The sequence below is a fragment of the Meleagris gallopavo genome, chromosome 6 (assembly GCF_000146605.3).
Source record: "Meleagris gallopavo isolate NT-WF06-2002-E0010 breed Aviagen turkey brand Nicholas breeding stock chromosome 6, Turkey_5.1, whole genome shotgun sequence".
Lineage (NCBI taxonomy): Eukaryota > Metazoa > Chordata > Aves > Galliformes > Phasianidae > Meleagris > Meleagris gallopavo.
In genome coordinates, this window is record NC_015016.2 from 23,639,750 (window position 1) to 23,665,361 (window position 25,612).

Consider the following 25,612-nt stretch of genomic DNA (forward strand, 5'->3'; position numbering starts at 1 on the left):
TGTAAAGTGCAGATAATTGAATTGCTTCCTGAACTGTTGGCATGCAAAGAAATGTTTTCAAAATGATGTGTCTTGTCCAGTCTTTATTTGATCGTTTTAGACCTCTAGTGGGCCCTGATAGCTGTCTGAACTTGGAAATGATCATGAATTAATATTTGCTCTGAGAATCGGAACTTTGTGCAACTTGGGATTTGGCCATTTTAGAATGGCATATAGAAGTGCTGCCTTACATGGAGGGGGGAAGAATTTGAGTTCTTTCTGTGAATTACAGAAGTGACAAGTGTTAGTGTAATTCAAATATGGGTCTTCAACACTTCCTTTTTTTTTTTCCTCCATTAATGCCTTTTGCAAGCCTTTTGGGATTAAGAACAGGAGACATTTGGGAACAATTTGTTACTTAACAACTGCTGGTTTAGGTCTGGAACTGCAACATCTACAACTGTAGAATCATAAAGTATTCTGAGTTGGAAGGAACGTGCAAGAATTTTGTAATTTAAATGGTCTTTCTCGAGGTCTGCCATCTTCCAAGCTCAGGATTTACAGCCTGGAGTATAGTTCTGCAAAATGGGTTTCAGAAATGCTTGGAATCAATTTAAGGGCCAACTGTCCTGCTCTACTAGTTTGGGTGGGTGGGTGGGAACCCTCTTGTCACCTGCTGAGCACGTGCGTACACACAAGGCATCAAAACAGCCTGCTACAAAAGAGGGATAACTTGAGTAAGAATATTTCTGGGAGGATTTCAGTGCAAAAGGGTCAAGAGGTATGGTAGGAAGTGGAAGGTGTACTGCTACACTAAAAATGAAATGGGAGATTTTGTTTACATAGTCTTTGGCAGGGCCTTTCAGCTAATTCTCTTTCCATTCCAGAGAATAGGTCTTATTCTGTCTGTTACAAACAGGAGACTCTTTCTCTTCCTGTTCTTTGCCTACAAAAGGGAAGACCATTGGACTGTCTTCTCCTTTTACTACTGAAAAAGCAGCTGATTTTAATCTTATTTAATAAAAACTGTTTCTAAAGCAATGACAAATCTCCAGGAGTAACAGTGGAGATTGTTCTTCTGTATCTTAAGCAGCTACCACTTCAGCAGTAATATGAAGTGCAGTGCCATGTAGGACAGGAGTGTCTGTTTTCCCACTTACCACCCGCTATACGGTAAGGCATCCTACTAGCATGAATATGCAATTAGTATGGGCAGGGTTCTTCACAGGAGATCCATGATGGGAATATTAGGATTTTAATTCTGCAGAATTCTTCTGGGACTAAGTCCTTTACAAATGTTTGACTCTCGCTACCTGATCCTTTTTAATTACGTTAATGAGTCTGTTAAATTGGGGTCTAGCTGATTTGCTAATGGTAAAATCAGCTGTATCTCTTCTACACATCACATATCAAATGGAGTCTGTCTTGTTGTGTACTATAAATGGTTTATTAAATCTGGGTTTGTTAACAGCACGTGGAAGTAACTTTCTTAAGTAACATTTCTTAATATTCATCTCATGATTTTAAGTACTGCTGTGCTCAGTGAGAATGTACTTTTCTACATGTGCAGACAAATGAGTGAGATGATTCCAATCAACTAAAACAGTGCCAAAAGTGAAGGCACAGATATATCCTCAATCCATATTTGGGCCATCTGCATTAGGGACTTGAAAGGCATGGGCTCAGCGCTGCAGACCTGTTTACTGAAATTAAAAAAAATAGCATAAGGTACATATGTATTCAGTGGTTAAAAGCTTTTATAGAAGCCCGAAGAAATAATTTTCTATTTTTCTTTTATTTTTTTAAACAGCTTAATGTAGTGGTCCTCAAGTTACTGTATTTATGACAGTGACTATACAAACTATTCCAGAGCATGCTTGGTCTGCCACTGTTCCTGCTGTTGCTACCATTCTGAACATACACGCCTAGCCCTGTAGCTATCTTCTGAAACCTGGGTGTCTTTATTTTCAGCTCCATGTCCCCAGGCGTAGAACAAGTAGACTGATTAACAGTCCTTATGATGTCTTTCATAGTATTTGTCAGAAAATACGATGAAGTGTTCAACAAGCACTGCATGGAGGAGGGAAGGCCTTGGAGATTAGTGTCAAGATCTTCATTGGGTGCTAGAATCTGTCAATACTTTGACCTGAGTTTTCTTAGTTCTTAGTGCTTTGTTACACTTAATACGTTCATATAACATCTCCTGCTGACTTCAGATGTGGCTGTTGCTATTTATCTCTTCTTGTCAGAAGGAGAGTTAAATTAAGTATATGTTTAAAGATAATATGGAAAGTCATGTTTGTTTCCTCAAATCACGTAAAACAAATTCCTATTCCTTAAAATAACTACATGTAATCTTACACGCTGTTCCTGAAGATGTCTATCTTCTCTGTTCTGTTTCAAACCCTGGTGACAAATGAAGCAAGATCCAACTTTGTATCCGGTGTGCATGCCCTGAAGACAATATAAATAACAAACTGGTAGTTAAGTGGTAATCAGCCGGAGCTCTACTTTATCTACAGTGTTTGAATATCGTCTCCAGCTGCTTGCCTTCCTTTGTCATTGCAGCCACTCTAGATGTTACCTGAGTCCTTTAATTCCAGCCATTTGAGTTTAGATGGAAGTTATTGTCTTCCATAGCCTGTCTGCTCCAGGTTATCAGACGAATCTTTTCATTCTGTCAGTTTTCCCCTTATGTTTATGGCTGTTGCCAATGGGAACTGCTATCCTGAACCCTATAAGACTGGTTGAATGAGCTGTATTTAGACTTAAGCCTTATCAATCAGTGGGGGCAACTTCTTTTTGCATTGTGCTCCCTGTGCACCTGTAGTGAAAGCATAAATGTGATGATCTTAAGAACAGCAGCTTCCAATGGGTGTAAAAGCCGTAGAGCTGAAGTATTCCTCTTTGTGTCTGGTACTGTGGTGAAGAAATACCCGATGTGGGGGGTAGCAGATGGTCAAGATGCTGTGAGGTACAAAATGGTGATACATGGTTTAGTTAGCTGAGAAGACAGCTCACCTGTCAAGGACCAATTCTCCATGGCACACTGCTCAAGCTGAGCACAGCACTCCTTTCCCTTTTGCTCCCTTTTTCAGGTGTGGCTCTTTGATCAGCATAGCAGGCTGCCTATATAGTGAAGATAGAAATTTTGGAAATACTTATCAAAATGAGAACTTAGAAAAGTCTGCATCACAGAAGAGTGGTATCGTATAGCAAACAAAACAAAAGAAAAATGAAGTCTGATGTAGGTTAGATTTCTTAGAAATGAAAATGTTGTTCGTTATCCCTGCCAGATGAAAAGCATACTGATGTCATGTTTTGTTTTTTTTTTCTCTCACGTACAGCATGAACAGATTAAATACCTTGCCAAGGGGGTTTGGATCTTTACCAGCACTGGAGGTTCTTGACTTGACTTACAACAACTTAAATGAAAATTCTCTACCTGGAAACTTCTTCTATCTGAGTAAGGAACTTTTTAAAAAACTCTACAAATCTTTGTGATATGGTGCTTTGCTTTCTGCAGTTGAAATATATTTGATGGAGACCAAACTCTAACAGACTTTCTGTTATTTATGTTTTTCGTCTTTGAATACCTCCTGAATATTTCTACACAGTTCAACAATATTTATCACTGATATACAGTTACCTGACATCTTTGGACATGAGAAGACTTACTTATTTTTCTTCTGAGTAATATTTCCCTTGTCCCCATGCTCAGTTCAAACACTGTGTAGACTCTCAAGCTCCAGAGGAGAATACATTGTTTTGCAAAGCAACTGTTTTATGTTGACTCTGGAAACAATTGTTTGTGATGGTTAATTATGGAAACAGTTTTAACAGCTTGGGGGTGTTGAAGTGATCAATATGTTAAAAACATTCAAAAAACATGCTAAGGTTACAAGGTTTGGCAGACATAGCAGAAATGAGCTGATCTTTGCTCATGTTAGAAAATATGCTCACATAGTTAAAGATATTGTAATGCATATGTGCAGAAGGTTGCCTAAGCAACTTGAATTCTGGCACTTTCTGGCTTTCAGTGATTCTGCTGCTACCTTACCAGTCTTTTCTGGGTACTAAGCTAAAGCAGCTTCAAGATCAGTGCATTAACTAGCAAGAGTGATAAATGAGGGGAGAGGAAGGGATGCTGCAGTCTGAAACAGATTTTGTGGTTGTAACCTGACGAAATTTATAAGTAAGCTTTATTAAAAATGGTTGCATATAATGAAATAAAAGGAGGAGGAATAAAGTGCATGGAGAATCAGAATCTCCTCTCTCTTCATGAGTTTCCATTTTAATTTTTTCTTTTTTTCAAAAACCTGTCAAGTATGCTTATTCGGTATACAAAGTTGTGCTAGGTTGTCTCATTTTTTTCTCCTGTGTATTTCATGCGTACCTGTGTAAATTACAAATTATACAATTTGAGCCTGCCATATTACTCCCTTTTAAGAATTCTTTCTGAGCCTTATTCTGTGCTTTCTATAGAGCTCAATATAGATGTGTATTTGTCCATAAACTCAGCTGATTTTTTTGTTTGTCTAGGATGCGGATTGGTGTGATAAATAAGAATCGGGATAATAAAGAGTAATGACTCTATTCTGACAGCTGAGCATTGAGACTGTATGCCAGAACCTGCCACAGTCTACTATTGTAGAAATTGTTAATTGTGTCAGTCCTCTTGAATATAGATGTTTCCTGAACTCACCAACAATGTAATAAGCCAGTAAATCTAAGTTTGACCTGCTTGTTATTATCGTGAGCCCTGGGTATGTCAAAGGCTTTTCACCAAGTCAGGGTTATTAATCAAACCTGACTCCCTTTTATTGATTAGACCTCAAATGGTTGGGTTATATGCCACCCTGTTTATATATTGCTATTTAATTTGCAGCCACCCTGCGTGCACTCTATCTAAGTGACAACGATTTTGAAATCCTGCCGCCAGATATTGGGAAGCTCACAAAGTTGCAGATAGTAAGTAATTTATCTAAATTCTTGGAAAATCAATTCACTTTTGCAATGCTTGTAGGAATAGAATCTAGTCAATTTGAGAAGTAGTAGAGTGTGTTTTCAGGAATAGACCACTAAACCTGGAACTGTTTCTTGTTCATCAGCAGACACTTGTAAATAAATTGAAAGAATTGAGTGTTCAGAAGCGGGGGGAGGCAAGATAGAGTATAGTGTTCAGTTTTAGGCTGCTTTAGGCTAACCAAAAATTGTTCTGACTTCTTTATGTTCACTCTTAGCTGAGTCTTAGAGACAATGACCTGATATCACTGCCTAAAGAAATTGGGGAGCTCACTCAGCTTAAGGAACTTCATATCCAGGGAAATCGTCTTACTGTGTTGCCCCCAGAACTAGGTAAGATCGTGAATTATCATTTATTTATTTGAATAATAGCAATAACAATGCACTGTATTTCCTCTGAAACGAAGCCTGTTGTTAAACCCTTAAGAAATTATTGTGCTAAAGTTATAATTGTTGTTAAATACTTGCTTTCCCCCAAAGAAATACTCTCTTTCATATCTACTGGATTTTCAGGAAGGGCAGAAGCCGTTGCTTGTTTTATTTTATTAGATTGTATTCTTTGAGTATTAGTAGACCTGACTGCCAGTTCTGCTTTTTATAATATATCGTAAATACAGGATCTGTTAAACTGTTATTTTCTCTGTCTGGATTTTGAAAACGCTATTTGGATCAGCCACAATTATGTTGAACAGTATAAGTGGCTTATTTGTGACTGTTCTTGTAAAGTTTGATCAACTTGAAGAAAATATTAGCTAAGTCAGAGGATTTTTCAATTCTCTCTTTCAGTGGCCTGCAGTAGTAAGTTAAGAACTTTTAAAGCAGTGGAGCTGGTTGATGACGTACTTTGAATTTGCATTATTGGCCATTTGTAGTTATGATTATTTCATATACAGCAACTCCTTTTGACCTAGAAGGTAGAATTTTTCTTTGAAACTAAGTATTGATTTTGATGAATTTGCATTGCCATATTCCCTTTTATGTGAGTGGCGAAGGGAAAGTGGATGTTTATTTTGATTCTGATAATTTATCTACCAAAATTTTGTGCCTTTAGCAATGTAGCAGACATGATCTATCCTTTTTTTTTTTTTTTTTTTTTCCTTGGTGGATGAAAGCTGCTTTTTTTCTATAGATTCAGATTTTTTTCCATGACTCCGAGGTATAGCCTTAGCTTTTGGTTTGTCGTATTTATAATGTCCCTTTCAACTGCAGTAATGTTTTAGACATGTGCAGTATCTGTACATTTCTGTAGATTCCTAAGTTACAGCCTTGCTTTTTTTTCCGGAAAGTGGAAATTAAATGCTGAACTGAGTCTAACCACCTTCTGTGGCTAACTGAATACTCTCAACATGCTGCTGCCTTACAAGCATGACAGCAAATTCATTTTAAATGGTTTTACTGTCATTGTCCAAACTAAATGGAAACGCTTAAAACAAAATTTCTGATGTTTGTTTTGCACTGATCTGCACAATTTCAAATAGATAAGGGAAGCATTTTTCCTTTCTAGTTAACATTTGTTTGCATTCTAGAACACTATTGCAGTTTGGTAGGAAAAGGGCTTGTAATTTTGACCTACCTGGTCCAGGCAAGATGCATTGACACAGCTTGTCATCTCTGTTCTTTATTATTCAGCTGCTCTTCTATAGACTATATTTCTCTGCCATGCATGAATTTCCCAGTGTTTCATCTTATGGTCTTGCTCAGGATCCTCATTCATGATTGGTTGACCTAATTTGTATTGCAGTTTATACCACACATATTACTAGAATTATATAAAATACCTAAAATACACACATTTTGTGATATATTTCCAGAGAACGTTGCTCTGAAGTCTAGAAGAAATGCTCTGCTTGTTTGTTAGACATGTAAGCAAACATTTAGGGAATGGGGTTTGATAAATAGGACACCAAATGGGCTTTGGAGCTGGTCTTTGAGTTAAGGTAGAAGCTAATGAGTCTGCTGAATGGCTGGAAGTAACCTCGGGTCTGCAGCCCTGTTTGCCCTTTTGCAAATAAGGACAATTTAGAGAAGCATTCCTTTGTGGATGGTTTTAAAATATACTGATGAAAGGTGGTGTTAAACCCTTATGAATGGACTACTAATTCCGTAGGTGCCATTTGTGGGGAAAAAAAAAACTACTTCCTGTGTTCTCCCTCCTACATTTTTAAAATTGAATTATAATGTAAGAATTATCCAAATACTTTGTGCAGTGCATGTTGGATAAATAGCTGTTCAATGAGCAGGTCCTATTTCATTAATTGGAGGCACTGCTGGTCCGTTTAAAGTAAACAGTCTTTCCTCTCTCATTATCGCTTTCTTAATTAAAGGTTCTGAAGGCTTGTGACTGTCTTATGAGTGTTAGTAGCTCGGGCAGTGGTGGACAACAGTGACTCATTAGCTGTTCATTTACCAGGGAGATGGGCACAATATAAACAGCCAAATAAACCGGCTTTTCTGGATGAGGAGGAGAGGGAATATCTAAAAGGTAATGAAAGTGAGTGCAGAGGAAGACATGGATGGTAAGGCAGGTATGAGAAAAGTCCATACTCTGGCAGTGGGGTCAATGTTTTGGAACTGAGATAGCAATAGATAAACCTGTGTTGTCTGTGCTAATTCCACCTGAGGTGACTGAATGCGTCATGAGTCAGTCAGGGCTGGAGCCTGTCTGCGTTGCCCTGGTCTGCACATAGCAGTGGTCCTCCTGTTAACCTGAGGAAAGGATTCTTGTCTCGGAGGAAGTGAGGAGGCTAAACGTTGTATTGGTGCTCGTGGTGAGGATGCTTGTCTGTAAATACAGTATGTGTGGATGATGAATGCAGGAAATGGCCGGGAGTTGGTGGGTGGAATTCACAGCTTGTTTTTATCATTTGTCTCTCAAAACCCCGTTCATGAGGAATGGTGGTGGGCAGTCATATATAAACTTTAAAGAGGCGCTGGCATTTTTTTCCCTAGCATTTAAAAGGTTATGTGCTGCATTGTGAGACAAATAAATCATGATTCACTGCAACAACAGAGTTGCAGTCAGTTACATAAATCGCCAAGGAAGCACTAAATCTGTCACTTTGTGTATTCTGACCATTTAACAATTGGAATAGTGTTTGGGAAGAAAGCTGAATAGAAAGAAGAACCACATACAGTGGCAGATGCAATTAGTAAGATCAATGAGAGCATTTTAAGTTCATTGTATGGACCTGTATGTGAGTTTCTTAGCAGAGTCAGCGGTGTAAGATTAAGTATGTGATGCGCAACTATTCACAAAGCTGTAGCCAGATGTAAATAGCTGCCCCATGTGTGCAACTTATCACTAGGTTTGTGTTTTTGATGTGAAAACAAATGGTGTGATTTTTAAAACACGTATTCCAGCGTTGGCTGTGTTGATCAGCATGCTGCCAACACGTGTGAACACATGCAGAGTTCTCTCTTATTTTGACATAGGGGAAGTACAGTGTTTTCTAAGGATCTACATTTAATTATCAACTTAATGTTGGAATCAATTACTTTTAAGTCTTCAATACAATTCTAGTTGATGAAATGATTTCCTCGAGTAATGGGTTGCAGTGATAGGAATAGTTAAGTGGAAGGCATGCTTGAGAAGTAGGAAACTCATCCCTTTAAAACAGCCATGCAAACTTGAGGGGGACAGTAGTCATTCTTCCTTTTATGGAGGGTAAAACATTTCTATAAATTAAATCTGTGTCTCAGAGCGGTTAAGTAATTCTTTCATCATTTCTTTAATTTCAAAGGGCTGAATTATCTTCTTTGAATAAAGGACTGGCTTTAAATAGAAAGTTCAAGGAATCCTTAGGCTTTTGAAATGGCTGGAATTTATGAATTACGCAAAGTAGTTGCTGCAGTTATTTGCTCAAGTTAATATTAATTGAAATAGCAGTTTACTTAGGTAATTATAACAGGCATGTGCAAGCATAAGAATCACTTATTTCACAAAAGATATTTCTTTTCTAAATATTCTTTGGGTAAGCACCACACTTTTCTTCCTCCAGTATCAGTGACTGCTGCACTGTACCTGTGTTGCAGCGCTATTCACATCTGCACATGGCAGGTTGTGACACTTGCTGGAAGCTCAGTGCCTCGGGCTCTGGACACTGGCTCTGAGTGCTGGAACACCTAATGGATACCTTGCCAATTGGAAAAAAAACAGATCTGCTTCTACTTTGAGGACTAAGGCTAGAGTGGTGTGAAATAATGAGAAGCTTTAATAAACTTAGCAGCGGATAAACAAAAGAACTTATTTTCCAGGATGGCCAATAGGACAGTTATTACTAGTTAAGGAATAATAGAAAAATGTACTTAACAAGATAGGTTGTAGTCAAATTATTTATATGAGGACAATGTTTTACAGAATTTCTGAATGCTGTTGTTGTATTTCTCATTTCAGGCTTAGTTTAAGCTTAAACATAAATAGATTTTATAGTTGAATGTTAGTTGAATAGTTGAATGGTTCCATGTCTCACTTGGTGAGTATTGAGGCATATGGGAAGAACTCTGCAAAGCTCCATTATATCCACAAAGATGTTTGAAAGATATTTTCTGTAGCCCATCTGCTAGGCTTACACCACAGGTATTCATTTCCTTACACTACTTTAATTCTTACCCAACTTCCAGAATTCAAATTTCATCTTATATTAGTTTTAAAAATAGGCAAATCCTACTGTCACTTCTCAGATGACTACAGTGTGTGTGTAGCCTTTTCTCATGTTGATTGCATTATGATTCCAAGTATCATCAGCATAAAACGATGTTTCTATCAGCAAATAATTGTATCTTTTCTATGGGAACTGTAGTAACAGTACTGTACCTGGAGCCAGTCACAGCTATGGTGGTGGTGGTGGTTGTTGCTGTTAAACATTCTTTTTATGCTTTTCATAGCACCTAAAATTGGGTTCATTCTGCTGAATACTGTGCAAGCTATGTTTAAATGGAAGTTTTGAAGGTACAGTGAATCCTTTTTGAATTTATATTAACTAGATTTTGGTCTGATAGGGACCCTTCTGTGAGAGAATGCTTTGTTGAATTCTTGTGTAATTGAGAATCCCCTGGGAGTCTGAAGTTGGTAAAATATGCAACATATTTCAAAATAAATTGGGATGCTGATCCTCTAAGCCTGTAATTCTTCCTGTTCTGTTGAAGCATCTCTGATGTTTAACTGCTTCAATATCACGTTAATTCTCTTTATTCCAAACCCCATCTGTGGTGCGTTGTGTCTCTTGGATTTTCAGCTGACACGTTGGGAGCCTGCTGCAGTGACTATTGGTGTGCTCCTTGAGATCCCCATCAGCACTGTGTGTTTGTTACAAGGAGCAATGAAGTAAATGGTATTTCCAGCTGTTTCACCTTTCAAAGAAGTTCTAAGTTCTTATTGGTTCTCTAGCCAGGGGTCTCTCTTGTATTAGAAATGTTGGAGAAATGAATCTAGCGTGGCCAGAAGTCATTTGGAGTGACACTAGAAAGAATATAGAAAACACTTGGAAGTAATTTCTTGGATTTTTGTCAGAATGCTGTTTCTTCTCTGCTTCCCTGCACTACCCACACAGTGCCATGAGCCCAGTTGCCTTGGTACCTGCGCTTGCAGGCTGCACACGGTGGGGCTTTGGCTGCTGATGCAGCGAGGTTTGTTGTGTGGTGGTTTGAGCTGTTAGTGCAGCCTGTGGGCTGAGGGCAGAGCCTTGTGCACTGGGCTGGATGAGGTCCTGCTTGGTTGGTGGCTGTCAACTGTGAATGTTACTATTGCTTATTGTTTGTACTTGTCATCCTGCTGATGTCAGATTTGTTGTGGGGAGCGATGGTAGAAATTGCCAGGGCTTTATCCAGGTGAATTAACCAGTCTTCCTCTGACTTGGATATGGAACTGTGGATTTTCCAGATTAGGTCTATATTCCTGCTGTACTTAAGACTTGAAATGTTGATTAAGGGAGAAGTTTGATATTTCATACATTCTCTTGTTTTCCTAGGCTTCATCTTCAATTCTAACACATTCTTGAATGAAAGTCTCCTACTGTTACCTTCTCCATTATGCTTTGCTATAATGATTCTGGCTGACCTTTGTTATTTTGTTGGAATTTCATGTAAATATCTCAGAAGACAGAGTGAATTCAATCCTGTGAAAGGTTGAGATGCTTGAGAGTAAAATCCTCTTCTCTTAGCATTATGAAAGCAGTGGCTGAAGCAGTACTATTTGGCCTCGTTTCACCTCACCTTGACTTCAAGGGTAAAGAATTCAAGATGTAATGTCTGCTTTTGCTTTGTTTTTCTCGCTCTCTCTCCTCAAAGGAAGAGGAGAAAAGAAAGTATGATGGAAAAGGGGTCAATTGGGATAATGACGGGGGGGATTGCTCACCCATTACTATTACAGACAAACAGACTAAACTTAAGGGGTTTTATATAAATTATTGCCTGCTAATAACAGTACAGGAGTGAGAACTAAAGGGAACTAAAAACACCTTGCACTCATCCACCCTCTTCTACCTCCTCCACCTTCTTCAGCACAGGAAACGAGGAATGGGGCTCCAGTCAGTCTAATCTGCTTTGTCTTTGGTGCTCTTTCATAATCTAGCCCCTGTTCCATGTGGGGTCCTTCCTACAGGATACAGTCCTTCCTGATCCCACATGGGCTTCGAGCACTGCTCCAGCACAGCTCCATACCACAGGGCCTGCCCTTCAGGCACTGCTCCAGCACTGTCCCCACAGGCAGCAGCTCCCCCAGCCCTCCTGCCCCACCACAGGCTGCACCCCACAATCTGCAACTCTGTCCTGAATCTGTTCCTGCGGGCGCTCTTTGTGGGCTGCAGCTCCTTGAGGCATCATCTACTGCTGCTGTGTGGGCTCCTCCATGGCTGCACGTGGACATCTGCTCCTTTTGGTACCCATGGGCTGCAGGGAACTTCTGCTCTGCACCTGGAGCACCTCCTGCCCTACTTCTGCACTGACCTTGGTGCCTGCAGGTACTGTAAGGAGAAAGCACAGTCTTTCTCACTTGTAGAAAGACAAGCTGCAGTATTGGGGAACTGAGGCAGTCCAGAACAGAAATGAAGAATGCATTTTAACAAAGTGATGAGCTGTTTGAACAAAACACCAGTGGCAGAATCTCCATCTCCTAGTGGTTTTCAGACCACGTGTTTTTCTGTTTGAACTGTCTTTGTTAAACACTTCAGTTCCTGAACTGATGCAGGAATAGCTGGGCAAAGCTCAACTGTTAGATGTATTCAAGAGAAAATTCAAGAGATGTTCTAATCTCTGAACTCATTATTGGAAATTTTCACTTGAGTCTCAAAACTCAGAATAATGTGATGTGATCATGTCTGTACTCTTGTTTTCTGTTCCTGAAAGTAACTGTAGAATTGAGGATGGGCTTAGGCTTCAGAGTCTGCCTTTCGTATTGTTCATTCAGACTTCTCCTGGGGCTTCCCGTCTTACACTCGCAAGCAAGGCTTCAGCATTCCCATCTGAGTGGTCAGAAACGCAGCCAGAGGAAAACTTCCATCCTGCTTCTGTCTGACAGATGCTGTGAAGAACGTTTGGCTTACTAGCATGTACTTGATCTGACTTGTTATTTGAGACTTGAACCTGTTTTCCCTGTTAAGTAAAACAGACAACTTCTGTCCAAACAAAATCAGCACCAATACTATTTCAGGGTTGTCTGATGTGCTGATGACTCCACGTGATACTGTTGGAGCTGCTTTGGTAAAATAACTTACAGGCCAGAGGACAAAAATGTTGCTGGGATTAATTTTCTGGAAGCTTCTGTCTAGGTTTAGGTTTACTAGTTGTTTTCTTTTAGTCCATAGTATCTCAATAAATGAATGTGTATTCTCAACGATATCATGGAGCTTAAATTTGTTATCATACTATTTTCATGATAATTTTATCTGATGCCAAAGACTACTGAGTCGCACTTTGCTTATGTACAAGTCTTTCCTGTGCTGTGTGTCTCCTTGCTTGCTCCCTTATAAGCACCGTTTAAGTCTACTCTCTTCTGTTACTCCTTCAAAAGTGATAGGCATCTTCAAAGCAGAGATGATCTTCCCTTTTATAGGGATGATACGAGTTAATGATCCACAGCTTACATGCGCTTAAGACTTGTGTAAAAAATCATTTGCTTTTGTTAACATTCGTTCTATGGCATAGGAATCTGTTTGTTTTTTTTTAAACATGGAATTTAACTCAGTATTAATTGCTTAGGTATCATTTTTATGATAAAATAGTCATGACATTTCTTCCACCCCCACACTTGAACCAATCTCTCTCTCTCTGCAGAGGGAAAGCACATGCCACAAAAGTAATAAAAAATTATAAGCCCTGTAGTGTAAAGCAAATCTAAAACAATCCAGGACAGACATATTTTTACATACAACTTAAGTTTAAATTTATTATAGTAGACTGATCCCTTGCTTAGCCTTTAATAAAACAGGATTCAAGGGTATTTATATCTAAATAAAGAAATTAATTTTATTTTAGTCCTCCTGTCCTATTGTATGACACTGAAAGAGTAAGATCTTTGTGTTGTAAAGGGAAAGAACATTTAAATTGCAATCTTAAGAGGAATAACTGAAATGAATGTATTACTGCTCGAGGACTCTCCCGGAGGTTGGTACTGTAAAGTCTAAGCTGGAGATGAGGCGGAGTATCAGTAGGAACCAGAAGGGAAACAGAGCAGTATACAGGCCCCAAATTATTTCAGCTGGAATTCTATTGATTTTAATGAAGCTCCACTAGGGATGAATTTAAACCACTACAAAGAAGCGTTGATCTGGCATTTTACAGCTAGGATCGTGCTTCTTATGCTGAATGCCAATGCTCACTTTTCAAATGTCAGAGTTGTTTAATTACTTTATTTCACCTTTTAATTTTTGAAAGTATTTAAAGTGTTGCCAAGGGGCGTTGGAGTGGAAAGGACAAGTCAGTTGCCTTCATTCTTTTCCACTTTGTTTGTACTGAAGTAATGCCTATGTATACTAATCATACCTTACCGTACTCTAAATATACATCAATTAGGTAAATATTGTACATCGGATATACCATACATCACAAGAGGATGAGGGACTTACAGTTGAATATAAGGGGCGCTTGCAGCCTAGATCTAATGGACAGGAGGAGCCTGGTAAGTCTGGAGACACCCTTAGGGTGATATGTTGCATTATCGCTGGGTCTGACACTTACTTTCTGCAAACAAGACTGGGGGAGGCAACATTTTATCTGCTTTTATGAGCTCTTCTGGCCTTTGCAGGCAGTAGAACAAAATATGAGTGTTCACACAAAGTACTTTTATTTCAGCAGCACTGAGGAAAATAACAACAAACATTAACTAACATGCTTGAGATCACACGCAGGGTAGATTTATTGAGAGAAGAGCAGGGGAAGTGTAGCTGCCTTTTCCTTGAAACGTCACCCAGGAGGGTGTGTGCTTGAGTCCATTATAAAGAAATACAGTTGTTGTTTACTAGTTATACCAAATTGTATTAATGATAAATGGATTGTTTTTGATAAGGTGATGCGAATGGAAAAAAACACACCAATAATGACCAGTGCAGTCTCCAACTCCTAAAATACTTTGATTGAATCTTCAGTGCTGGATTTTTACTAGAGGCAATCCTGTCTTTTGCTTACTGAAAATATCAGAGGGATTTGATGTGATCTGTGTGGCAGAACAGTATATAAAGTTCTGTAAAGCCTGGAGGCAGAGTGCTGCTGCTCCTGGACACTGTGCATAAAAGGCACATCTGCTACATCTCTTTCCCTGGCCCATGGATCTTACGCCTCAGGGATAGAGTAAGGGTATTTCTTAGCACAGTGCTGCCATAAAACAACAACAACAAAAAAACATATTTAGGCAAGTGGTTTGGAGGGAACACATCTGTGAGGTGTCCAGCTGCACAGCATGGCTCGACTGTGCCCATGTTGGAGCTGTTTCTGCAGGCAGATTCAGGCTCTGCCTCATGCTGCCTTGCATTGGCAGTGGTGCAGCTCACAGGTAATTTGGCTGGATACACAGAAAGCATGCCAGGACATGTCCTCTTCTGAGATGTGACCAGTGACATATTCTTATCCTATGTTTCACTATTTAATTGTGAGGTTTCTTTGTTCTCCGTTTATTTGACTTGTGGCAGGAGTGGTGGGCTTCATTCTTCACCCAGTACTGCTAAGGTGGGACAAGCTCTCTCTACCACACCTAATTTTTTGCTCCTCATTGCCTACAGGGATTTTCAGATAGAAGTTTGGTGTTGTATGAAGAGAGTTCAGAATATTCAGTGCCTCATTCTTCTTCCTTTCTTATGGACAGCCCTCCTTTATTCCTTCTGTGGAAGAACACCTGGTCTCTCGTGATGGCTTGCCCCAGAGACAGAAGGGTGGTTACATTTCACAGTACAATGCTTCATTAAATTATTCGATAAGCCCTTTGGGTGAGGTGCCAGCTACCCCGCACACTGGCTGCCAGCTCCCCAACCAACTGCTCCTGGTGGAGATGCAGAGCTACCTCCTGAGCTTGGAGAGCTGGGTCTGAGTCTAGTGTTGAGGGTGCTCCAGTACTGTCCATAGTATGATTAATGTTATCCTTGTGAGAGGTATAATACCTCTTGCTGCCCCCGCTATCTTCTGGGGCAAACAGAAGGCAGAGAGAAATGAAGAGATTGCTTTGACATGGAGGTCGACAGTTCATTTTGCTTGAGCAGATCTCTTTTTGCTGTAGGGTTTCTTTGACTTTAGTAGAATAGTATTTATTTCAATTAATTACATTTAAATGGGCATGTGGTATTTAGGATTAGAAGTGGGCGCGCTTCCCATGGAGATGGGAAACATACGGCAGCATTCCTTGGACTGTACATTTCTGAAACAGCTTGGGGCTTCAGAATTCCGCTAAGAAACTTGCTGCTGAGGTTTTGGGAGTGTGTTGCTTGTTCTTGTAAGCTACGTTAAATTTGACGCATAACGGGGTCAGATTTTTCTCCATGATTTTAACTACTTTTGCTAGCTGTACACAGATGCATCATTTCATCTTGACGAAGTACTTACTGAGCTCTAATTATAAGCGAGTGCTTACAGCGTTCATGTTGTTGGAGAGAAGCGTGTGTGATTTTTTTTGCAGGCAATAAAATGGAAAATCCAATTTGCTGTTGCAAAGTACGCCTCTGAGTGATGCATGATCTTCATAGCAGTGGTGGTCAGAGGGCTGCTGCTCATTGCAGCGCGGCCGCTCTCCCTGGAGGCCTGTGCCTTACAACTGAGTTGAGAGCATTGAGGCTGTCTTCAGCCAGCCTGAACAGATTCCTGCACCCCACCTTCTAGCTTATTAGATCCTCGTTGTCACAATGCTTAATCCTGCTTCCTGATCCTTGCTACAACACCAGGGCTGCACGTCCCATAATAAAGGAGATGGGTGTGAGGCCCCTAACTGGGTGCACCGGAGCATGAGGCAGTTAGGGCAATTGCTGCTGACTGACAGGGTGAGATGCTTCCTGCATGTCGTTATTTAAAAAGAACAGGCCTCAGACAGCTGACAGATGAGCTGGGCAAGGTAATGGTAACTTGTTGATAGGCGATATGAGATGTATGACATCTTTTCACAGAATATAATGGTCTGCCTTTACTCTAATTGCATTAACCCTTTGTATTGAGAGAAGCATAATAATGATTAGCAGGAATGCAGAACATGAGGAAATGCAAAGGGCTGGCAAGAGCCTGTAGCATATGTGAGTGCTCGTGTGACTTACATGGGTGCCATTTGTTTTGTAGAATGAGCAGATCAGGTTGCTTTTAGAATTCTGTGACAGCTTGGCTTGGTTGTTCTTTAAAACCTTGTTATTTTTTTTTGTTGTTTCATTTCCCGTGGTTTTCTGTTGTTGTTTTTTTTTTTCTTTTTGTTATTTGTGACTTTCCTTTCTAACAGTAGTGCTGGGATTCCATTAGTAACAAAATTTGCAGAATAAAGATTTGGAATGGTAGCAGAGATTTTTTTTTAATTTTTTTATTTAATTTGAAGAACACTTATTTCAATGGCTAGGCCTTCCTGGAACTTAGCCTCTTGTAACCATAGCCATGAGAAGTTTCTCATGAGCATCTGCTGTTGTGGTTTCTGGTAGTAAATAGTTACAAAACAAGCTAACAAAAATAAACAATAAAAATTTCCTGAAAGTCTTTAAGGCTTCTTGTCAACAAAATAGGTAAAGCTGACCTGTAACAAGAACGTCTTTGTGTTTCTTGGTATAGGGGATTCTCATTATGGGATCTTGGTGCAAATAGCTCACTGGGTGCTGACAAGGCAAGAAGCCCATTGGGCATCATGTGTTGACATGGTGCTTGGAGTAGTCATTGAGAAATGCTTTGCTACATTAAGCTTCAGCAGAGCTAAATCTTACTGTAATGTCATTCACGATTCATTCCAGCAAGCCATGGCAGACAGGGATGTCTTGCTGACTCGTCCTGTAGGCCCAAAGGGTATGTTTAATGGTGTGGTTATGTGAAACTTCTGGTGCTGCAGTAGCGCTGGGAAGTTCAGAGGGAGGTATCAGAAAGCCCCAGGTTCTTATTCACTTGTTCTGACAGTGCTGACTGAATGTATTCCTGTGCAGGGCACCCAAAAACCTATCCACTAATTAAGCTCTACTTCAAACTAACTCGTTGAATGAATATTACAAATAGCAGTCCAAATTCAATCCTGCCGTGCAATATGTTGTACCGCTGAAATGAATATTGTGCAACTGCATCCATTATGGTGGGATCTGCTCTGTCCTCCTTTTCCACTCCATTAAACCTGAAATGTTTCCTTTGATTAGTTTGTACTTTTCAAAATGAATGGTTTTTTTATTTGCAGCAAGATATGTCTTTAAACTTTTTTGTATTTCTTTTTTTTCCCTATGGCATTTCTTCAGGTAATTTGGATTTGACTGGTCAAAAGCAAGTCTTCAAAGCAGAGAACAATCCTTGGGTAACCCCTATAGCTGACCAGTTCCAGCTGGGAGTGTCTCATGTTTTTGAGTACATTCGATCAGAAACATACAAATAGTAAGTATCATGTGACACTGTTCTGTGCTATCAGTGATGATTTTTTTTTCCTGTAGTGTGCTTAACAAAATGTTATCAGCTACACCCTTCTTTCATAATCCATGCATTAGCTAGGGATTTGGGGTAAATATGCAAACTGTAAACTTATATTGAAGAGTTTTGCTAACAGAAGAGTAAATAAATGCGATTTAGACACATTAAGGAAGTACAGAGATTGCTCAGTATTGTCCTACGTTTGTTGTAAGAACTGTTGGGTAACGTGAGGAAGGTGAAAGAGCACAAATTACAAACCTTAGGGATATTAATTTTAAGTAAGCGCAGTAAGGTTTTTTATAGATTGAAATACGTGTTCATTGATGGCTTTGGCTGTGAGTTGTTGTGTGTTGGAAAAAAAAAAAAAAGTCCAAAATTCAGACTTTTTAATCTGGACTGTTTTACTTAAGTCCCTAACTTTGCTAATTCAAATATAGATACTAGTGCTTTCCTCAACAGCGTAATTGGATAAAATAGCTCTTGTGCTGGGCTTCTCATTTTAATTCTATAGTCTGTACAAATACAGAATATTTGTTTGGGAAATAATGTCTTTAATAATTCACTGAATTAAAGTATTTATTTGCACTGAAAATGTTCGTGTTACCAGTCCACAGTTTATTTTCAGATGGGAAGTTACTTTTGTGTTTGACAACTACTTCAATTCTATCTTCCGTGAAACAGTAGGTAATGTAACAGACAGTACAACTGCTAGGTTGGAAACTTAATTTTTGGTATTTCCCCTTTACTTAAAAATGTATGTTAGTAATTTAGAGGTATTTATGACAGTTCTTAAATGGTAGCTGCCAACTCAATTACCAAAAAAGCATAAGTAGGGGAAGGTTTGGGGGTTCCAATTAAGTAACTGAGATCTGAATTTCTGTATGAAACTATAAATGATCCAGTAGTGGCTTTTGTATGCTGTTCTTCGTTAAGAGAATTTAAGTGATAAGAATCATAGCTGGGAATGTGGCTACAAAAACTGTGTCTCAGAAATGTCCTGATCTTTGTCTGCTAATGCATAGTTCTCAAGATTATTCATGTAGGCTGTACTACTTTTCTTCTGGTAGCGTTTTGTACTGCAAACGTGGTACAAGGAGGCAGCTATCTGTCACCTGAGAGTATCTCCGTAGTCTATTGTATACCTGCATCTAAGTTTTCTGATAACTTATGTTGTAATTTCTTATGATCAATTTTATATTCATCTTCGAGCAGTATAAATTATGGTCTTTCATGGAGATAGCAGAGTTTCAAGGACCGAAATAAGTATTTGACACACACTAAGTTTTTGGGGGAGCTGTTGGTAGGCACTTCAAATAAATGCATCTATAAATAAAAATAAAAAAATATAATAGGTAATGACTATAGCTGTTGAGTAATAAACTGCTCGAGTAACTCTTCTTTTGCAACCAAAATCTTCTGAAATTCATCAGTTTTTGTAACTGTTGCTCTTCGTTTTAAATAAGCCCTGTTATGTTTGCTGTCTCATTTGCTGCTGAGGTGTAATGGTGTCTTGTTGTCTAATGGGCAGATTTTCATCTTGTACACAGTAAATATTTGAAGCCTCTGTAGTTAACAATGTAAGCAAAATCAAATTCTAACCATTAGTAGGAGGACAAATAGAATCGAAGAGTCATTCCATGGCTCATTCAGAATTTTACCTAGATATTAGCAGTTAGAATATTGAGAGAGAGATGTATGTATAGACAATTATTGTCTAAGATCAGTGATGAGAAAACAAGTGTACAGATGTTACAAGTTCAAGACGACATTATTTTCAGCACAACCGTATTACATTTAAACTGATGTAAATCATCAATTTAAAATATCAGTATAATTTAGAATCTCAGTAGCAACATCTTTTGGTTCTTGACTGCAGTTATTTCAAATGTACTATAAAGGGAATTTGTCAATTTCCCTAATGAAAAGTTGTCCTTTTTATCTCCAGTTCCCTTTAAATATGTGATCTGAGAATTACTTGGATACCACCTGCTACAGATATTTTTCAATTTGCAGAAAGCCGATTTTAGGTCTTAATAGTCATAAACAATGGCATAATCTGGTTAATGGGTCTAGCAGCATAATTGTGCACAAAAGCAAAGGAACTGTGAGCATGAAAGAAATTAAAACTCCTTTTGAAATTTTGATCTTTTTTCTCTAACATCTTCAGGTTCCTTTTTCATTCTGAGTCTATGTCCAGGTATCTTTTTTCTCATTAGACAAATCACTAAGCTGAGGTATGAATATAGTAATTTTCTCTGCAGAAACTTTATGCAGGTTTGAGCACTTGGATTGCTGCAGATCATTCAGACAAGAAAAAATATTTTAAACTAACCTACGTTTGATAGAGCCAGTCAGCTTACTTTATACTCTGAGACAAAGTAGTATACTTAAACAGATTATTGGGTACTGTTTGGGTAACCTCACTTCCAAAACTGAGAAAAGAGAACAATAATAGCTTACAATCATTCTTTTTGTCTCAGATCAGAAAGTTTACTTTCCAGTACTGGGAGATGTGGGCTTTCATAAACTGGGAACTATGCATCTATATGGCGTAGATGGATTTTGAGCTCCAGGGATGGTAATTGTCTCCCTGTGCCCATTCCTTTTGCTGGCTGATTGGAAATATTGATTTTGCTTTGTTTAGAATCTAACATTGTCTGTACTAGCTAAGACAGAGAGGGTACGCTCACACAATCACAAATGCCAAGTTATGTTTCACTAAGTGGTTTATGTTAATATATTTTATTTTGTTTGCGACGTCTATAACATCATATTTACTCTGTTGCTGTTATCTCAGCCAGAACAGGGTAGCTCAGTGAATACCGACAATTCGCTCGCTTGCAAGATATCACTAAACCTTGAGGTTTCTCTTGATGCCTGGCACAAGACGTCACCGTCAGAGTTTTCCATTCAGATTCTGTGAGACTGCTTTTGTGAAACTGCTAGCCAATAGATCAAAATAGATCTTCTTTCACTTGTGAAATAAAATGGCTGTTTCAAGCATACTCGGTGAAAAATTTCACCCTGTTTTTAGCTTCGTATTAGGATATTCCTGCTCCAGTGATTAATTGGTAAGAAGGGATGACACCCAGAAGGGATGAACATTTCTAAAGATAAAATGTCATTGTCTCACATACTTTTACATTTTCACACTTCTGTTTTACATGGTACTTAAGCACCGAGAATTAAATTGGAATTGCACTTTACTTCAGAAGTGTGTTAGCCAGTAGGCCCCTCATATCAGCTGTTCCTACTTGGTAGGCGCTTTCATTTCCTTTAATTTCCTCACCTTTCATGAGAAATGATACTAAGTGATTTTTCAGCTCTCATTTTTCAAGAAAGACATGTGCTGACAAGAAGATAGGCTATATATTGTGTTAGAAAACGTGTGTGGAGGAGCTTTTAATTCTGAGCAGGAAGCACAGAAGCGTGTGGCACTTCACTGGCTTTTGTTGGCTAAAATACACCCGCTGTACATATCATCCTGTGACAGCATCATTTGGAAATAGGTCAGTTTGCCAAGAGTATAATGATTCTTAATCTCTGACTGCTGTTCAGGTAGTTAGCTGAATCTTGGCCTTGATTCTGTGTATCCCCAGGAGATGCCATTAAATGCCCCATGTGGCTCATGGTAGGATTGAGAAGCAGTTGAAAAACTTTTTCAGATAGCAAAGGGTAATGACAACCTCATCTCCTCAAAGGGCTTAACTAAATGTTTTATTTTTTATTCATGTGTCTAGTCAACTTTCCAAGTGACCTTTTTGTTACAAGCATATTCTCAGAGGATCTTCACTGTCTAGGGTACCAACAAAGAAATGATGCATTGTTTGACTTAGTGGCTATAATGTACTTAGACAAGTGCAAATGGACATAAATGTTTGAAAGAAAACAGTGAATTAAACTCCTATGAACAACTGAAACTCTATGATGCTTATCAGGACTGATGTCAGATAGTGGTTTAAAGTTCAGATGTGTGATTGGGATGGGGGTTGGTTTGGATGCTGATACTCATAGTAAAACTAATCCAGAAAGCTGCCTTCTGAATGTACTTCTGGGATTAATCATGTGCACGATCAGTCTTCATGTGGAACTTGCTCTTAGCTTGTTTGTTCTCATAACAGAAAGGGTAGGGATGTTGCTTTTGTCACTGCAGTCTGTTGCGGTCATCACCTGGTGGTATAACCTCAGATAAAACGAAATCATGTGCCTGATGCTTGTTGCGTAGAATAGCATTCAGACTTTTAGCATCTCTAAGCTGCTGTTGACCCTGGCACTTACCTTTTAACACTTCAATTAGCGATTGTTGTCTTCCTGTTTGACCTTCTTACCTCAGTGAGGCAGAATTATGACAGAACAGCCCCCGTTAGTTAAGTTTCTAGAAAGCAAGCTTTCCCCATGAGGCAGTCAACAGGGTCAGGAATCTCAACAAGATGCTTGGTGAAAAGAAGTAAGCTGCACTTTTCACATTTCCATGAGAAAAGGTGGTAGAAGAGCAAGGCATTTCAAAGACTGATACATTAACTCTTAGCAATGGAAATGATTTGACAAACTCTATGCTGAGATATATCACTTGGCAACACTGAAACAAAGCTCTGAGCTGAGCATTGTCGTTGAAAACCTCATTTTATTGTCAGTGACAGTGCAAGAATCCACCCGTGATCCAGTCCCTTATCTAGAACAATCTCCTCTCCGGGTTTGTTGTTTAGAAAAAATTGTTCCACTGAACCCTACTACGACGTGGCAGCAAATCCCTCAGCAGTCACAGGTCATGGAAAAAGAGATTCTTCTTCTGGGTTCTAATAATGAAGAATTCTTCATCATTTGTTTTTAACAGCTAGAAGAGACTGTCAAGATACTAAAAGTAATGCAGTAACATACAAATAGTATCTGAAAATAACTTGTGTATTCTTTGGGAGTTTGTGGAATAAAATTTCTCGTGCTAGTTTTCTTTTAGGTTCAACTCTGCAAATACTTATATTCTAGAGCAGATGTTCTTGTTGTTCCTAGAGGGCTTATTCTTGTGCTCTTAGCACTAACCTTTTGCACCTACTTCTTTCCCTTTCTTGTTTTTACACTGTGGTTGTTGCAGGTCCTGTTTTTTTGTTGCTGTTTTGTTTTGTTTTAAAAAAGAGGTGTTGTGTAGCCCAGTAGCTTATTCCTGGAGTTCACTTTCATATTTCAATGACTTTCTAGGCTGACATCTTTACCATTTGTCCCTAATATTAATCTGTACCAGTGGTGCCTGTGATCTTCTGTGTTTTTGTGTTATTTCAGTTGTAGTATCACGACAGTATTAGTACTGATAACAAGACGTCCTCTGTGGTTTACTGTAGGTGAGATTTTTCTGAGATGCTACATCTCCTGCACAGATGATGTCATGGCACATTAAACTTGCTTCCAAAGAAGGCAGGAAGCAAGATCCAATATAGCTAAGAAGTAAACAAGAGTTTACAAACCTATTTCAGACATTTCTGTCACGTACCAGTAAAAAATTTGTAATTAACCAACAAAAAGTATTTTATCAGTTTGATAGGGGGAAAAAGAATATAAAAATATAATTTACATTTGGTTTTGTTGTATCAAAGGCATGGTACTATATACTTTATATGAAAATACTGATTTGTATTCTAACCAAATATATTTATTGGCTGTATTTTTAAAATTGATAAATATATTAGTACATTATTTCCAGCAGAGACAGTAGATGACTAAGAGTCCCGACATCTCTGGACAATGTTTACATGCAAATCTGTAACTCTTCCCCAAGGCAAAGTGGAACCCATGTTGAAAGACAAACAAGAAAAATAATATCTGTATAAATTTTGTTTATATATTGCTAAGATGGATATGTAATAAAAATGAAGCTATCACTGATGTATATGACAGATATAGATACTGAACATATAAATTCTGTTCTAACTACTGCTATTGCTATTCTCTTTGATGTGAACTTTCATATAAAGTTTAGAATATTGTACACTAATCCATTAACCATGTCAGGGATAATAACCCAGGGTTTAAGTTGCTGGTGCTGATGTCTAGAGCTGGGTTAGAATCAGAATCTGAATGAAGAACTGAAGAAAGTACATGAACAGGATTTGATGAAGCCAAAAGTGGGGAAAGAATGACAGTAGGGTACAGGATTTGAATAAGGATACAAGACAGAGTTGTATCTAATCACTGGGCAAGGCAAGATCAGAAGATGAGTTAAAAATTATCGTAATTATAGTAAAATCCAAAATGAGGAACAGGTAGAGATGTCTGAAAGAAACTGCTAAGAAACAGAATTGAGGGCCTAGCCTTGAGGACAAATTGTGGCATAAGCAAACAAGCAAAGATCGTAATGTGCAACTGCAGGTAAATGGCATCCTGAGTAGGAAAAAAAATAAATACAGGTGAGATTAAATGAAATATGTGTGGAGGGAAAAAGGGTCAACCCAATCTTGGATCTGCTTTGTCTGTCTGTCTGAATTAAAATGTGCCCTTTTCTGAACTATGATATTCAAATTCTTAATAATGGAAAAGATAATATAAAGGAATAATAAATAAAGAAAATAAAGAAAATCACATTCTGCTATGCTTCTGTGTTCAGTGCAAGCAGGATGACAATTGAATCTTTTAGTGAAAATGAAATATTTTTCAGTCCACTCAGTAGAAGCCTGACCAACATTTTGTTGTGAGAAACTGTTTTAAACATCCAAGCCCGTGGACATGCATTCATGAGGTTTAGAAAAGGCGACTGAAAGAGTCTGCCAAAAGTGGCAGCAATGCTGTTATCATTCCAACATCAAGGAAGGCAGATAGTCTAAACTTTAAACTTATGATTATTATGAACTAATTTACTTTGGCATCAGTTTTTGGTTAGTGAAGCAGACATGGGATTTCAAGACTTAAAGAATATAACTGCAATACGAATCTAGTTATAATACAGCTAACATGTTAATGCAGTTTTGAAAACTGTGTGTTAAAGAGAGATTAGAAATTTGGTCGGCCAAGGCAACTCTTTGACTACAGCAGATTCCTGTGAAGGATTTAGCTTGTAAAGCTGAACAGCATTCTCATTAAAAAATGAGTTTCAATAAAGCAAATACTTAAGAAGAACAACTGCCCAATAGGTCTGGGCAATAATTGCCAACAAGGGCATTTCTGTAAGCTCTGCAGAGATCTGACCTAAAACTACTCAGTGTTTTCCTCAGTTATTTGGAAGCAAATACACAATCATTTCTGAGTAAACTTTGTTAGATGACCTGGAAGCTGGTGTGAAGGCAGTGAAAACATGGCTGTCTTGGATCTCTTAATAAACTGTGCCCTAGCACAGTGTATCTGACAGCAACTTGAAGCAGAGTTACACATCTGTGAGTCAGGTTTGGCAAATCATAGAATGATTAAGATTGGAGAAGACCTTTAAGATCATCTAATGTGTGGGGGGCAAAGTGGCAAGGTCAGACTCTTTTCAGCAGTGGAGACAGGACAAAGGGAAACGGCCAGAAACTGCAGCATAGGAAGTTCTGCACAGATGTGTGCAAGAACTTCTTTACAGTGAGGGTGATGGAGCACTGGAACA

General features: G+C 38.7%; 1 protein-coding gene across 2 annotated transcripts in view; it reads left to right on the top strand.

Annotated features, from left to right (window-relative positions):
* Window positions 1-18,401, top strand: part of RSU1 (Ras suppressor protein 1) — a 32,461-nt gene extending 14,060 nt beyond the window's left edge. For both annotated transcript variants that reach the window (XM_019616393.1, XM_010712613.2), the window contains exons 3-6: window positions 3,327-3,445; window positions 4,868-4,950; window positions 5,223-5,337; window positions 17,883-18,401. In XM_019616393.1, coding sequence (XP_019471938.1) covers window positions 3,327-3,445; window positions 4,868-4,950; window positions 5,223-5,337; window positions 17,883-18,016 — 451 coding nt within the window. In that variant the 3' untranslated portion in view covers window positions 18,017-18,401. The remainder of the gene's footprint in view (window positions 1-3,326; window positions 3,446-4,867; window positions 4,951-5,222; window positions 5,338-17,882) is intronic.
* Window positions 18,402-25,612: the final 7,211 nt, after the last annotated feature.